Source organism: Struthio camelus, chromosome 5, assembly GCF_040807025.1.
Source record: "Struthio camelus isolate bStrCam1 chromosome 5, bStrCam1.hap1, whole genome shotgun sequence".
NCBI classification, from domain to species: Eukaryota; Metazoa; Chordata; class Aves; order Struthioniformes; family Struthionidae; genus Struthio; species Struthio camelus.
The window spans coordinates 19332998-19348314 of record NC_090946.1 but is presented as its reverse complement, the minus strand read 5'-3'; the positions used below and the strand labels follow the sequence as shown (position 1 = coordinate 19348314).

Genomic DNA, 15317 nt, shown 5'->3' with positions numbered 1-15317 from the left:
GCTCCCCTTTTGGGAATTGAAGGAATTATCGAGACTTGTTATCAACACTGAAGTGTCTTGAATAGCTTGACTGTCCTGCTTGAAAAACAGGAAGGAAATAAAAGAACAGAAAATAATTATATTTAAAAATCTATAGTTTTTTAAGGCCAGGCTCATAAGTTTTAGGGTTTAACTTATGAGTATGTAGCGCTGTGGGTTGGCAGTCCTGCAAACAGGCAGGAGTCTTCTGGCAGTCACGGGGAGTCATGCTGAAGGACAAACACGGACTCATAATTATTCTAGTCTTTCTCTGCGAGGAAAATGCCTTGCTGTCTGGAGCTGCATAGTTTATGAGTTCCTGGGATGCTCCCCCTTGGTCTTATGACATCCCCGGCAGGAATGCAGAAAACGGCATTAGCCAGCCAGCTATGGGCTCTCGGCAGATCCTCTGGCTTAGTGCTGCGGTGCTGCGAAACGAGGTGGTGGTGCTTTTTTTTCCTGTTGCCACCTGGTCTGCTTGAGGCAGAAAACCGCACCTGTTTCAACAGTGATATTTACATCTGCACCCCTAGTCCTCAATGTGTTTGGCATGCTTCAAGGTGGCAGAAACTTGTCTCCAGGCCGCTTGCAAGTTTTTCCAGGCAGCAAATGGGAAGGCATCAGCAGGAGGAGGAGACTGTACAGGAAACAGAAGCTGGATTTTAGGTGTAGAAGCTCTCCCAGTCAGCTGGAATAAGAAGCTTATTTGTGTGTGGGGGGGGGGTGGTTATAGAGATATAGATATATATGAAGGTGCTCCATCCAGCAGCCTAAGCTCTTGGTGTGATGTGCAGAGCAGAGTTGTCCTTCGATTCTTACCAGAGCCTATTGCCTGGAAGGGGAAGGCAGAAGCCACCACAGCGCTGCTTATTGATGGCACTTCTGGTATTTCAGGGCATTGTATGAAGGATTTGTTGCAGTGTAATGAACCAGGCACCGTCTCACTGCTTAAATCAGAAAGCCTAGGAAAAATTGTCCCACTGCTTTCTCATCAGAACCACGCTGGCAGAGGAGCTGGATGCTCTGTGGCCTTTGCAGATGGTGGCAGCAGCGCAAATCATGGCTTGGAGGGTAGCAATTGTAGCCAAGTTCTTCCTTCGCTGCTTCTTTCAGCAGCATTTTTCATGTCACGGACATGGCTTTTGCCCGAAACCCCTGTTTTCCTCCTTCCGCTCATGAGCCTCAAGTTGTATCTTTTCTTTATCCTGTCCTCATCTCCTGCTGTATTATTTTTCTGGCTGGCAGCCCCTTTCACATGCCAGCCAGGAGCTCTGCTCTCAGAATACATATTTAAAAAAAAAAAAAAAAAAAAAAAAAAACCTTTTGGAACAATTTAAATTGCAGGACCAAGTTAGCTTTTATAACAGATATGTTTATCAGTTGAGACACGAAACAGCTAATGACTTGGGATCTTGCCAGCGTGCCCCATCCCTGCTCCATGAAGAATGAGATAATAAGTTGCAAATTAACTCTGTCTTATCCTGGTGAGTCCCAAGAGCAGGATCTCCAAATGTATGTGTGGGATTTGTAAAAACCCTGTTAATGGGGACAGATCTCTGTGGAGAGACCTGTGCTGAGTGGAGGTGTTAAAGTTTATTTCTGAACAGAGTTTGATAACAAGGAGTAGTCGAGGAAGGAAATTGAGAGCTGTAGATTGAGAGAAGATTTTCTGGCTGTGATCTGAAAATGGATAATGAGTCAAGGGAGCCGATACTTTGCGTTGAGGACAGCAGCCTGTTTAAGATCTTAACTCTCAGCAAAATCAATGGGAAAGCCAAAGAAACGCAGACCCGTTCTCAGTGAAATTGATGGTAAAATTAGGAGTGTGATTTGCTTGCCGTATGTAGGTCCTGCTGCAGTTTGGGGAAAGCGAATGAGAAAGATTTCCTGTAAAAGCACATCCTCACTGTAGTAATAAAAATGAAAACATGAACATGAACCAAGCAAATGAGACGCAGAAAATCTTTTCTCCCTCCAGCTGTTGTAGGAAGAAGGGAAAAAAAATCCAAGGTAAAAAAAAAAAAAATGTCCTTTGGTGCTGGCAATGTGTGCGAAGCCTCAGCCAGGGAGGAACGGTGTGGTGTCAGCACCAGGTACAAACATGTTCCAAATTCCAGAGAATGCATCCTTGGCATGGAAATGCTGATCCAGTTGGAAGTGCAGTTTTATAAATTGGACATTAGTAAAAAGAGTAAAAACAAATCTCCTTAAACTGTTCCCAGTGGTCTGTATGAGATGAACTCCCACTAGTAGAAGCAGAGATATTAAGTCCTTTTCCCAAAGAGAAGGGGAGCTCCGAAGATGTATAGTTCTTTGAGGTTTTGAGAAGCTTTTGGGAAATACTCATTTAAACTTGACCACCAAAACCTTCTTATTCTTTCTAAATAGTTATAACCAGGAGAAGACTAAAAGATCTGAATTTCGTGCAAATAGCTGTCTCAAAATTTACGCGAGTGTGATCTTAGTAGAGACAAACATCTTTTTGTGTGCATTTAAATACAGTGTGAGCTAAGGGAGAGAAGATGAATTTCAGCCACAGATAAATATAAACAGTGCATTTCAGGGTTTAGAGGAAGATATTTCTGGTCACAGCCTAACAGGCAGCTTTGTCTTGGTGGCTGCGGCGTTGCTTTGGCTTCTGCCACATGGGCGAAGATGACAGGCTTTAGGTTTTGTTGCCAATTTTAGGGTCCCATGCTCTGAGAGTCTCTCAGTCTGCGCTGAGCACTGCAGACTTACGTTTCTGCCCCTTTTGAGGGCACTGTTCATGCAAGTGCCATGCACTGGGAGTAGGCACTAGTCTTTGCAGGATGAGAGCAGAAATCACTTCCAAACTATTAAGAAGCAGGGATGCTATATACCCCTACAGCTGTGCTGTTGCGTGAAGTTTTGTTAATTGATGTGGCCATTGCAAAAGCTTCTACTCAAATATGTGCCCTTTCTTAGGGTTGTGTCTGTGCATCCCTGAGAAAAGGGGAGAGATGCAATATACTTTAGCTTATCTTATGCTTGTGTATCCTTCTCCAGCAGCGTTGCTGGTCAGAAGGTTAGTGTTGGGAGCGTTGCCTTGGGGCTAGGGGAAGGCTAATTGATTATTAAGAGCAGACGATTTCAAGATAGTGGCGATCATGTCAGATATCTCTTTAATACCTCTGGGGAGATCATTGGTTCAAGCGCCCTCTCCTTGTGTCCATCTATGAGATTACTGCTGTGTTTTCGTATTTGCCTTTCTGTTGCAGCAAAGTTTATAGGCCTACGATGTTAGACTGTTTTTGCAGGAGATGCTGAATGAACGTTCAGAAAATAGCAGTCCCAGCACACTGCCAGGTCATTGCTATTAGCTAGTCTGCCTTGGTCCAGCTGCTGTGTTTTGAGGCAGCAGCAGGCGCCTGATCTTTATTGACCTCTTGATCATTGTGTGAGCGGCTTTCCTAGCGAGCGAACGCGTCAGGCTCGGTGTGAGTGGTTACAGGCTTCCTTTTCAGTATATTCCCAGAAACGGGAAAGGGGAAAAAATAATTGACTAGCTCTGATCTTGTACCTCCTAAAGTGCAGGTCATGCAAACTAATCAATTCTGTATGTGTCATCTTCCTTAGAAACACCTTTTGCAAGGGACGAATTATTCTTTGAGGCGTGCTTCCCAAGCCTGGAGCGGCAATGCTGTGTTTAGCCTTAGCTCCCAGGATCAAACTGAAGTTGTCTGAGTTCAGCATGAGTCATGCAAAGCAAATAATCTGCTATTCTGAGTGAGCGACTTCTTCCTTTTGCGCTTCATCCAAACCAAATCAAAAAGCCACATCATCAACTGGAAAGAAAATGCTTGCAGTCACGAAGTAAGCGGGGCACCAGAAGTGGTCTGTTTAATCGTTTTCATATGGTGCTCATGGGGAAAATACAGAAAGCAAGTCATTTGCAGTAGCAGGCATTTGCAAGACTTCCACAGGCCGTGGTGGTTTTCTGAACTCTTGTGTGAGTGTGACTGCTCAGCAACGGGTGTCATAACTCTTACTGGTGACTGTCTTGCAGAGGAAGCATAGCCCGTACCTGAGTTGCATAGCCAGAGCATGCCATGGAGAGCCTCATGTCGCAGCATGACCCTACATGCTGTAGGCAGCACAACGTTAATGTGGCCAAAAGCAGAACATATGACTTGGAGACAGTGGCTGACCTGGGGCACGACTGTAGAGAAGGAGCAACCACATCTTACAGCCAAATACATCTGAGGGACCATGTGAGGCTGCGAAAGGTAACCAAGTCATAAAATCAGTCATCCCCTGAGCTCTGCAGCTACAGTATCCCCTCGTAACTGGGGTTTTGATGGAAATATAGGAAACCTCATCCAAAGCCTGCTATACTTGATGTATACTGTAAGTTTTGGGGTATGTGTTTGAAGGACTGGCATATCCTTGTGTACCTGACCTGTTCTGGGCAGGACATACGACAGCTATTGTAGGAGGTAATACGTGCTGCACACTGCTGCTGTGTTTGGGTTTTGGGGTTTTCCCTTCTGTCTTTGCTGGTTCATGGACTCATTCTTCAGTTGTGTGGCAGCAAAACCTCCCCTGGTCACCAGGGGCAGTTGGTGTGGGGTTTTTGTTAGCGAATGACATTGCTTGCGCTGATCCTGGTAGAGATTTGCTTGGTCATTTTAAACACAAAGGTAAGGCAAACTGGAGGTATCTCCTTAGGCCTGCCTGAAGGTATCAAAGAGGTCAAGACCTGGGATTTCATTTATCTCATTAATTACCTCTCTAGGTGCCTATAGATGAAACTGAATCACAGGGTGGTCAGCAGATTTAAGTGTGTTTCTCTGGACTGACTTCATGGTTAGGTGTTGCCATGTGCTGCTGCCCTAGAGACCTAGTCTGAAACCCCAGGTAAGCCCAAGGAAGCTTTTCTTGACCCACTGTGCCCAAAGTGGAGTTGCATGTGGATCTGCTTCTTTTCAGCTTTGTAGAGCTCTTTCTGTTTTTCAGGAGTAGTAACATCTTATGGGGAAGGAGGGAAGATACTGTGAAAAAGTAGATTAACTTTCAGCTGCCCTTTCCCCCTCGATACTTTCCATCTTTGCCAGGAACCTCTATCTCAGGAAGTACATTGAAAACAAAAGCCTCAATTTTTTTTATTGTTCTGAGAGAGCTTTTGTGTATGAAACAGCAGTACCTTTTGCAGTGATTTTTCACATCTGACAGTGCACAGGAACTGTTTGTTTAGGTTAATGAGTTTATGTGAAGCGAGGCTGTGGGAATGTCAGCTTATTTTCCGAAATGCTGGCCTTTTTGCTTGAGGGCTCTCACTTTGCGGAACTGTTGGTGCGTTCGGGGAATACCTATTAGTTTGGGGTATTTTTGAATAAATACCTACCTACCAGCTATTTATGAAACATGGCTAGTCTTTGTAAATTTTGAATGTTTTTTGTCTCACTTATTCATTTGGAAGGCCAGCTTATGCAGTATGCATAAAGGGTGCAATTCATGTTTGTCATAATCTGTTAAACACACTGAAATAGCTCAATGCTTGGCTGTATGAGCTACTTCCCTCTGGTCAGCTCTGGTGTTCTCTGAAACCAGAGAAGCTCCCCTCACGCAGAAGTGGCGGTTCTGATTTGCTTCACTTAAAAATAGCATGGGGCTGAGTGCGGTTTTGCTTTTAGAGCTTCCTCTCTGTGTCGTTCCAAGCTGACAAGATGCTCGTTTGTGAAACCGAGAGCTTGAATATCTGGCTGTTACCAAAATGTCAGTGGTCTAACTGGGAGCGTATGCTGCAAAAGTTAAAAATGTTAAGAAGGTCTCTTACACTATGAAGTCCGCTTCCTTACAAAGATAGGACAGATTCCAGTAAAGGATTTTTCCCAGTGGTAAAGTGACACGGTAATGATTATAGGCAAAAAAGGTGTGCTCTCAGCTTTTCTCATGCCTGCTGGCGTAGATAATTTTGGAATTTGAAAAGAATGTGGTAAAATACTTTGTTTTTGAAGCAACAAAATGATGCTTTTTCTGTTTATAAATCTGAGGATACGCCGTTATGTGCAAGGGAGGACAGTCAAGTCAGTGCGCTCGGTGGCTTAGGGCTTTGCTATGAGCTGCACAGGGAAAGTTCACAGCCTCAGGCCCCTCTTTTGCAAAAACACTTGCATTCTTAAGTAACTTCTCGGTGTGAACTGCTATGTTTGGCACAAAAGCACTTGAAGGTTTTATTTTTTTTTTTTTTAAACTTGGCAGGGGCTTAGTTTGAAAGACAGTCTGTGCGGACTCTCACCTCTGTCTGGGACACATTCTGAATAAGATTCTTTCCTGTCATTTAACATTATTCCTGTAGAAGCAATGTGAAAAGAGAGAACTTAATATATGCAGAGACCTACATACATAAATAATGTGTTAGATACAGATATAGGTATAGACAGAGATGGGACTCAGGGGAGTGATGGTAGAAGTGAAGTTATTTTTCAATGTAAAGCTTTGGAGATTAGCCCAGTTTAATAAATTCATTTCTGTATGCCACCTTAAAATGCCGTCCCCTCAAAAGGTGAAAACTGTCCTGCAGCCACAGCAGGGAGAACTCATGTGGCAAATGCATTTTACATGGGCAGGCAATATGGGTGATGGTATCCCCACGTGCTGGGGCTCTGCTCTTGCTCATCTTCCAGTGTTTACCTGCAAGACTGTGTTACAGTTAATTACACCACAGAGATCCAAGTTTTTTTTTCCCCGGATCTTACCCAGTCCCAAAGTTGCTGCTAACCCATTTAAGGGTTTATTTGTTTCCCTTTCACTGAGTGATTGCAAATTGAGAGCTTCCTCCTAAGTGGTCCCTTGAAAAATGCTGATGTGACCCATGCTACAGCTGTGAAAAGCTGGTTCTTTGCACTGAATGACTCTCTAGGCCCTGCGCCCATGGATGTCCAGTCTGGGCGTTGTGATGGAAAGCAGTGGGAGAAGGTAATTGGAGTGGGATTTAATGTGGTCCATCAGGCATCTGCAAGACTGAGTTTACAGCTGCAGATGGGAGTGTATTATCCTTCAGCCTGATGGATCGATGACTTAATTTTCCAAGCTTTGTAACCATGAAGAGAGACAGATGACGGCACTGAGGACTACTTGATTTACTGGCAGATGGGGTGCAATAAGGAGAACAGTGGTGTAAGCTTTTTCCCTGCCCTGCTTGAAGTTCAAGGAAGTTCTCTACTGGGAAGCCTTGGGTAACCTTACTTATAAGCCATGCTAGTGACATTAATAAGTTTAGTGTCTATCACTGTCTGTGGCACTCTTGTTCTCAGTGTAAATAAATGAGTCAGGTTAAGTGTTAGGAAAAACTATGGAACTGTAGGGATGATAAATCACTGGAAAAGGCTGTAGGGGAAAACAATTATGCAGTTTTTCTCACTGGAGGTCTTCAAGAGCAAGCTGGAGAAATACCTACCAGGTGTGAGCTAGGCATACTCAATCGTGCTTTAGGGAGGGATGTGGGGAAAAAATGGATTACAGGAGTTTTTGAGATCTTTCAGCCTAGAATGGAAAGATTACATTCATGGTAGAATAACTTTTTCACATATCTCTGCTTGTTTTTCTCACTTCTATGTAACGTATGTTGCCTTAAGTGGTAATTTGTTTTCTCTTGCAGCCCCTTATTAAAAAGGCACCAAAGCTATAGCTAACTGGCCCTCCCTGTCCAGCGCAGTGAGTGACGCAGCTTGGGAAAGCCCAGCCAGCGGCCCATGCTGTGCTGAGTGCCCTTGCAGCTGTGCGTGTGTATTGGCATACAAATTGTGTTGTGCCAACACGGAGCAGGGCAGAGAGAGCCCAGTCCGCAGGAAGCGTATCGAGTGCCGTTTCACAGAATCTCAGAATGGTTGAGGTTGGAAGGGACCTTCAGAGATCATCCAGTCTAACCCCCCTGCTCAAGCAGGGTCCTCTAGAGCATGTTTCCCAGGATCGCATCCAGGCGGGTTTTGAATTATCTCCAGGGAAGGAGACTCCACAACCTCTCTGGGCAACCTGTTCCAATGCTCTGTCACCCTCACAGGAAAGAAGTTTTTCCTCAGGTTCAGATGGAACTGCCTGTGTTGCAGTTAGTGCCTGTTGCCTCTTGTCTTGTCACTGGGCACCACAGAGAAGAGTCTCGCCTCGTCCTCTTGACATCCCCCTTCAGATACTTGGACACATTGAGATCCCCTCGCAGTCTTCTCCAGGCTAAATAGGCTCAGCTCTCTCAGCCTTTTTTGAGAGGAGAGATGCTTCAGTCCCCTCATCATCTTTGTAGCCCTCTGCTGGACCCTCTCCAGTAGGGCCATGTCTCTCTTGTACTGGGGAGCCCAGAACTGGACACAATACCCCAGGTGAGGCCTCACCAGGGCTGAGTAGAGGAGGAGGATCACCTCCCTCGACCTGCTGGCAACGCTCTGCCTGATGCAGCCCAGGATCCCATTGGCCTTCTTGGCCACAAAGGCACATTGCTGGCTCATGATCAACTTGTCCACCAGGACTCCCAGGTCCGTTTGCGATGTTCCTGCTGTGTGGAAGTCTTCTGGGGCAACTGCATCTGCAGGATAATTGCTGGTGTTCAGGGCTGGTTTCGGTTGTGTGAGGATAAAGGTAGCAATTAGCCAAGTGTTGTACAGCTGTAGGGAGAGGCAGCAGTGATGCTCTTGGATCATGTCTTGCTTTTATACTGCACTGCATGGAAGCAAAAGACACAGCAGTATGTTCCTCAGAAATTACGTTCTTGCCTGCACCAAATTCTACTCCAGGTCAAGAGCTACCAATCCTGGAAACCTCCAGGTTTGGGATTTTTTTTTCCCTCCAGATGCTTCCATTTGTGCATGAGGCTGTCACCTGCAGCTGGTCTGTGGAGAAGGTAACTTAGCCTTGGCCCGGGTGCATGTCCTTAAGTATCCTTTTGATGGTAGAAGGGTACTTTGGGAGTTATCCTTTGTATAGCCAGAATTAGTGCTCTCTTCCCAAAAAGAGTATGGGGGCGGGGAGAGGGGGAGAAATGGACAGAGCGTCAGTGGGCATTTTTTGCTCCCTGCCTTTAGGTATCTGTAAGGACCTATGCTAAGGGATATTAGTGTCCTGCTAACAGAGGCTGCTGTTTTGAATCACTCTTGGGAGGAGCCTCTCTCCTCCCACAGACCTCAGAGGGACTCATCTCCTAATTTAAGAGCCTTACTTCGGCACCAGAAGTCGGACAGTGTAAATACAAGAAGCAGCCTGGTGGAGGAGAGCACTGCTAGGACACGCACCTACCGGATGGGGAGTTATCCAGTCTACTGCAGGTGGGGCATAGTTTAGGGCAATCACAAGGCTGCTGTAAACTACCATGGGGTTGAATTTGCCATTGACTATTATCAAAATTAAGGTCTGATGTTCTGGTATAGACCTGGATTTATTCTCAGCGTATGGATGTCAGTACTGCTTGTGCTCTCAGGTCCTGTCTGCTCTGAGCAGACATCTGCTTGAAAAGCTGGGTATTGTTTTCCCAGAGTTGTTGTCTCTCTGTGGGCTGGAGCAATAGTCTTTGCTCCTCAGTTCTCCTGTGGCTGGAGTCATGCATCAGGCTTTGCGGAGCAGAAGGCCAGAAGAAAGGTGGGGCAGGATCTGGGCTGCTGCTTGCTTCCCCTTCCCACTGCTATTCTTCCAGGCATAAGATGCCTCTCCAGTCTGACCTGTTTCACCTCGTTTTTCAGTTTAATGGGTTTTTACTCTCACTCTGAGGAGATCTGTGCCCTTACCTCTGTTGGTAAACAGAGCAGCCTGGGACACAGTTCACCAGTGATGAGCAGGGTGAGTGTCAAGAGAAGGCCCCTTGAAGATGCCTCTGTCATGTGGGATTTCACAATCTCAAACAGGAGAAGTAAGAAGAAGCCAAGATATGAAGAGCGGAGCTGCTAGCAAGCCTTAGCTTGTCTTTGCTTGGAAAGCTCGCAGCATTTGGAAAATGATGGTGAGGAATTACTACCTGCCTGGCCACTTGAGTGCTGAACGCATCTTGGAAAAAGGCATTCCTCTTTCTAGACAAAGAGTTTCTGCACCAGTTGTCAGTTCTAGAATAACTCCCCATGCAGACAAGTCTGACAGTGTGTCAGGGCTTCTCGTGAGGTCCGAAACCCAGTTTGTTTATGCGCTGCCCAACCAGCGGAGTGAAAGTCCTCACCCTACGTGTTCATGCTGTTAAACCTGGAAGAGAAAGCAGAAATGCAGAAGAGGTGGGGTTTTTCTTTAACTCCCAGTCTAATGCTATATCCACAAGATCAGCAGATCTGCGTGACTAAATGACAAGATGTTGCACACGTGGTCACTTAGATGTTCAGAGTCAGCCCTCAGCAAGCCAGCTCACCCTTCACAGTCATGCTTATGCTTTAGATATTCTGGTACTGAGAGAGCTGCAGTGCCCGGAGCAAAGCTCAGAGAAGCAGAAGTGGGAGATGTTTTCTCCTTATATTAGAAAGTTAGTGCTTGGTTTCATTTTTTGAGCTCATGTTACTTTTGGAAACATCAGTACTATGGCAATGGAAAGACATTTGGGGAGTGTTGCAGGATTTCAAGTAAGCATTCAAATGCTTACTTTTGTACTGGATAGTAATAGGCTAATAATAGATACATTTAGAGTAATACAGGCAAAAAAAAAAGTTATCTTCCTTGAAGTGATAGCATTAATCACTTTGACAGCTACTTGAGTGCTGTAAAACTTGTGGGCATTTGTGCAGAAAACTTTTCCTGCTGTTGGAGTACCCTAGGGAAGTCATGTGTTCAGCCGACCTCTGTGTGCATCTCAAATCATATAAAAGCAGAGCAGAGAGGAATTGCGTTCCTTGCTTACTTAAAAACAGTGAACCCATGCTATATAAAAGGTAAAAATCCACTTTTTCCTCTTGTCAGTACAAGTCTTTTTAAAGACAAAGCAGAACTAAGATATGAGTCAGCTCCCTACACACGGTCAGACTCATCTTCCCACTAATAGAAGACCACCTCTTTGTGATAACCAGAAAGAAATGGATTTTTTTCACCTTAGCCCACTGTGAATACTCCCTTACTCATCATAACCAGTCATTCAAATCAGGCTGTTTGCGAAGCACGCTGTTGTTCACTGTGTGGGGAGATTACCAGAGATCAGTCCCTATTAAACAACTTCTGTGTTGCACTGGAGCATTTCAAATGGGATCACCTTGTTTACTCAGGGAATACTTGGAATAAGAAACTCCCTGCTGCAAATGAACCTTGCTTACAGCAGAGCAGTGTTTGGCTGTGGTGGCTGGGAGCCACTTCTGCTATGAGTTTTGCATGTGCTCAGGCTGTACTGGAGAAGAAGCCTGGGTGTGCCGTGGTCCCGGCTTTCACCAGGCTAGAGTCGGAGCCCTGATGCTTTGTGAAAATATTGATATGTTCATTCTGATGCATTTTGCTGCTTTTGTTGAAATGCAGTATCTACCTTGGAGCTAACGAAGACAAAATGACAGGCTTCTGGGTTGGCTGTCCAGTCCCTGATGTTGTTTTCTCTTTGGAAGAAGCTCCATTTTTAGTTATTGCTTGACTTGCTTTAATGAAGAGGTCTAGTTTTGTTAGCTCCTACAATGTTGGATTGAACTGAGTGGTCTGATTTTTTTTTTTTTTTTTTAGTATTTTCTTCTTTCCTACAAACAAAGTTGCTGTGAAATTTTATTCCGCTTAGATAAGAGCGAGCTTGGTGCACAAACTTGGTGAGATGCCAAGATGATGTGTTTTTTGAAGCCAGAATTCTGATCTGAGTGAAAGTCATGTAAGGACAGTGAAAAGCCTAGCAGGGATTTCATTTAAGACCAGATGCTTGTACTCTTTATATTCCTGATGCCAGTCTCCAGATCAAATGGGAGCTGTTGCCAGCTACAGGTGCTTGTGGGGTACTCCCAGATGGAGACCAGAGTATTAAGAATAACAAGTTTCTTGAGCTCACAGAAGTTTAGTTTTTTGAGGGGAGAATGAACACGTGGTGTTTTTCATGTCCACCTAGAGCAGCTTGGGATGGGGAAACTTCCTATTTGAGTTTTCCAGTGAAAGCTATGAATTGGCATTAGGCGCTTGTAAAGGATAAATTTTGCAGTTGTGATTGATTTTTATCATTTGATTCTACCACTCCAAAGTTACCTTACGAGCACACATTACAAAGTAAACTCTTTTTCTCCACACCATAACCATGCTGTTACCTTTCTAATGAAATTGCAGTGATCTTTTCATGTTTAAGAGGAACACTTTGAAATGTAAAATCCAGAGGCAGTAGCTTGGATTTTGTGATGCTGTTTATGCACGAACTGTAGCGCTAAACTTTATTCTTGTGCTTTTTTTTCTTTTGTTATAGGCCGTGTGTCCACGTAGATGATCTATGATACTAAGATACTGTGTCGTGCTGCCGGCATGTGCAGTTGCCCAGCGCAACTGGGCATGCCCAGCACAACTGGGCTCGCCCTGCTTGCTAGTGCTCGTTTAGGTATGAGGGGAAATATTGCAGCAGGCTCTGTTAAATGTGAAAGGACAAGGTGTAAATGGCCCTGCTGGCATCCAAGTTTTTCATCCTTGTTGTTTCTTCTTATGCATGGCTCTGTTATTGAGTTTCTTACCATTGCTGCAGAGTATTTTTCTTTTTTTGGAGCTGTTTTGAAGGCAAAAGTTTGTCAAGGTGAAACCCTTAAAGCGAAACCTTCACAACCAGGGAGCAAACAGGAGGTTTCTGACTCTGCTTTCACGTGGCTGGATTCAAAGTCGGAAGCTGACACATCAGGCATCTAGTATGCAGTCTTAGGGTCCTGGCTTCGTTTTAAGACAAAATACACATTTGCCTGTGTAAAAGGCCACAGCGAAAACAAGAGTGCTGGAAGAAATGAGTCAGTTTGCTTTCTATGGGTGTTCCTGCCTTTCTGGTTCAGTGAAACTCTATCCTTATGTGGCTCCACTCAATAAACTCATCTTTAAGCAATTACAGTTGATGAAAACTAAGTACAATGGGCAGTTTAATGTAAATGCCCAGTGCATTTATCTAGTCAGCACTGACTGGGCTGAAAGAACTGACTATTGAACAAATTATTGACTGAATCTGCGGTACATGTCTTTTAAAATGTGCAGAAATACTGAAATCATTGTAGGAGGCATCAAAACAGCTTTTCTCTACCATGTTCTGTGACAAGAAGATGCCAGGTTTTGAGCATTGCAAGCTTTGTTTCTAAAGGCTCAGATGAATGTGGCTGTCGCTTGAACTTGTCAAATCTGAATAAACTTTACCAAGAAAATCTTTCTTGGGCCATTTCATCCCCAGTGGCCCTGTTTCTTACCCAAAGTCCTCTGTAAATAAATACTTGAAACAAAACACATTGTGCCCAGGCACTAAGCATGCATCCGAAAGTGGCCCAAGGGCTTTCCATGGCACAGCCCAGCAGGAGCGAAGCATAGGGACCTGTGCTTACTGAAGGAAGGCAGCAAAGCGGGTCTCGGTTTCCAGACTCAAAGCTGTGGATGGAATTACAATTTTTGCAAATGAGTGACTGGATGTGGAACAAAACCACTTGGGGAAACAGTGTTGCATGGAGGCAGGTTGGCACTGATGAGAAAGCAATGTCATATTGTAATATACAGCATTTAATGTACAGTTCTCAATGACAGTAGTTGGTCAGAGTTCAGCTCTTGCACATTTAGGTGAAGAGGAAAATTTTCTCTGTTCCTTTTGCTGATATATTTTTTTCTTCTCCCCACAGTATGTGTAAAACTATGGGTAAGATTTCTAAAACTGCTTCAGCTAGTTAGGGACTTAAATTGAAATGTCAAATGATTCACACTCCTGTGATACTTTATTCTTCACAGGGCAAAGTCCCTCCCATACTTGTCCTCTCCTGGGCAGATCTGCAGCCTACCTTCCAAAAAATGCTTGTGCTTGCGGTTTTTGTGTAATATCCCCCCCAAAACCAAATGCTGTCGTTTGGTGTTGTGGTGATCATTCAAGCTAACTGGGCAGCGAGCACAAATCATCTCAGCTACATCTTGTCACTTGGGAATATTGTTACAATAGCGCATGTTAAATACAGCAGTGTTTCCTCAGGGTCTGAGCCCTGGAAAACTGTCTTTCGATGGATGCGCACCAAGTTGTTAATGGAGAGTTTGGGAGCAGCAATCAGATGTGGCAAAATTTATAAACACATGTTAACTATCTCCAGGCTTGCTTTCTTCTTGCGTTGGGGGACCTAATTGCATATTTAGGAAAAGGTTTACATTTGCCCCTAGACCGGGGCCAAAAGGTCAGGACCTACCCATCCTTTCTAGCGGGCTTATTTCTTAATAGCTGTATTCCCAGGAACAGGCACTAAGCATGTGGGGAAAAAAATATTTCCAAGGTAAGCCCGTTAGCCAGAAACATCCTGAGATAAGGAATTTGCCTAGAGGGACGGATGGTGAATATACACCCACATTGCTCTCCCTTGCTGTCCTTGGATGCTCTCTGCCTTCTCTATTTTTTTGCCTTCCAATACCTTGTGTTTTCAGATGTTTTTCTAGTTAGCTCTCCTTGCACACCTATGTGACTCCAGGGATCCAGATTCCTTTGAATTGCAAGAAGCACTGGCTGTAATTCTCTTGCTCGTGTTCTCGCTCGCTCTCCCCCTTCATTTTTAATAGGATCTCTTTAAGTATGTCTTTCAATCTCCGGAGTGGTATCTCTCTAATCTGATCCTTTTATTGCTGCTAGTGTGTAACACCTTTCACTGTCTCACTTGTCTATGCTGTTAGCAGAGTATTTTGGTGCTGGGGTGCAGCGGAGTGGCTGCAAAGGCTAGGAAGGTATGGCACTCCCAAAAGCCAGATCCGTAATGAAACGGAGGAGCATCATGTGCAGAAGTAGTGGTGGCGGCGGGGAAGTTTCTGTGGTATGTGATAGTGTTAACATGATAAATTAGCCAAATTGTGACTGACTTGTCTTCCAGAGAACTGTGTTTAGGGAACAGATTGCAGTCACCTTTTGAGACATGGTCATGGGATTGGTGCTTTTTTAATGTTGTTATGCCTCAAAAGTGAGGGTGCTGTGATTTAGAAAGGCTCATTTCTCTATGTAGGCTAAACTGGTGACAGCAGCAGCTTTGCTGGTGAAAGCAACATCCCATCAAGCATGGTTTGGTACTGGAAGTAACCTACTTCTATTAATATTAATGCTTATTAATATTAATCTTGGTAGTATTAATTTGTAAACAGAGGTGGGTGATATTTAGGAGAAAATACTCTTTAGCACACATAGGACCATTAGCACGGCATACTAAGGGAGAGTTGGTGTATCTCCAGCCTGTTCCCTC

At 44.5% G+C, this 15317-nt stretch overlaps 1 protein-coding gene across 13 annotated transcripts in view; it reads left to right on the top strand.

Annotated features, from left to right (window-relative positions):
• The window catches only part of OSBPL5 (oxysterol binding protein like 5), a 134534-nt gene that overhangs the window by 47208 nt on the left and 72009 nt on the right, over nucleotides 1–15317 (top strand). The window contains exon 2 of one of the 13 annotated variants that reach the window (XM_009674446.2): nucleotides 3616–4265. The exons of 9 other annotated variants lie outside the window; for them this stretch is intronic. In XM_009674446.2, coding sequence (XP_009672741.1) covers nucleotides 4089–4265 — 177 coding nt within the window. In that variant the 5' untranslated portion in view covers nucleotides 3616–4088. Of the gene's footprint in view, nucleotides 1–3615; nucleotides 4266–9174; nucleotides 9294–9940; nucleotides 9962–14828; nucleotides 14898–15317 lie in introns of those variants that run through there. 3 more of the 13 variants (XM_068944846.1, XM_009674448.2, XM_068944839.1) reach the window with 3 other exon arrangements.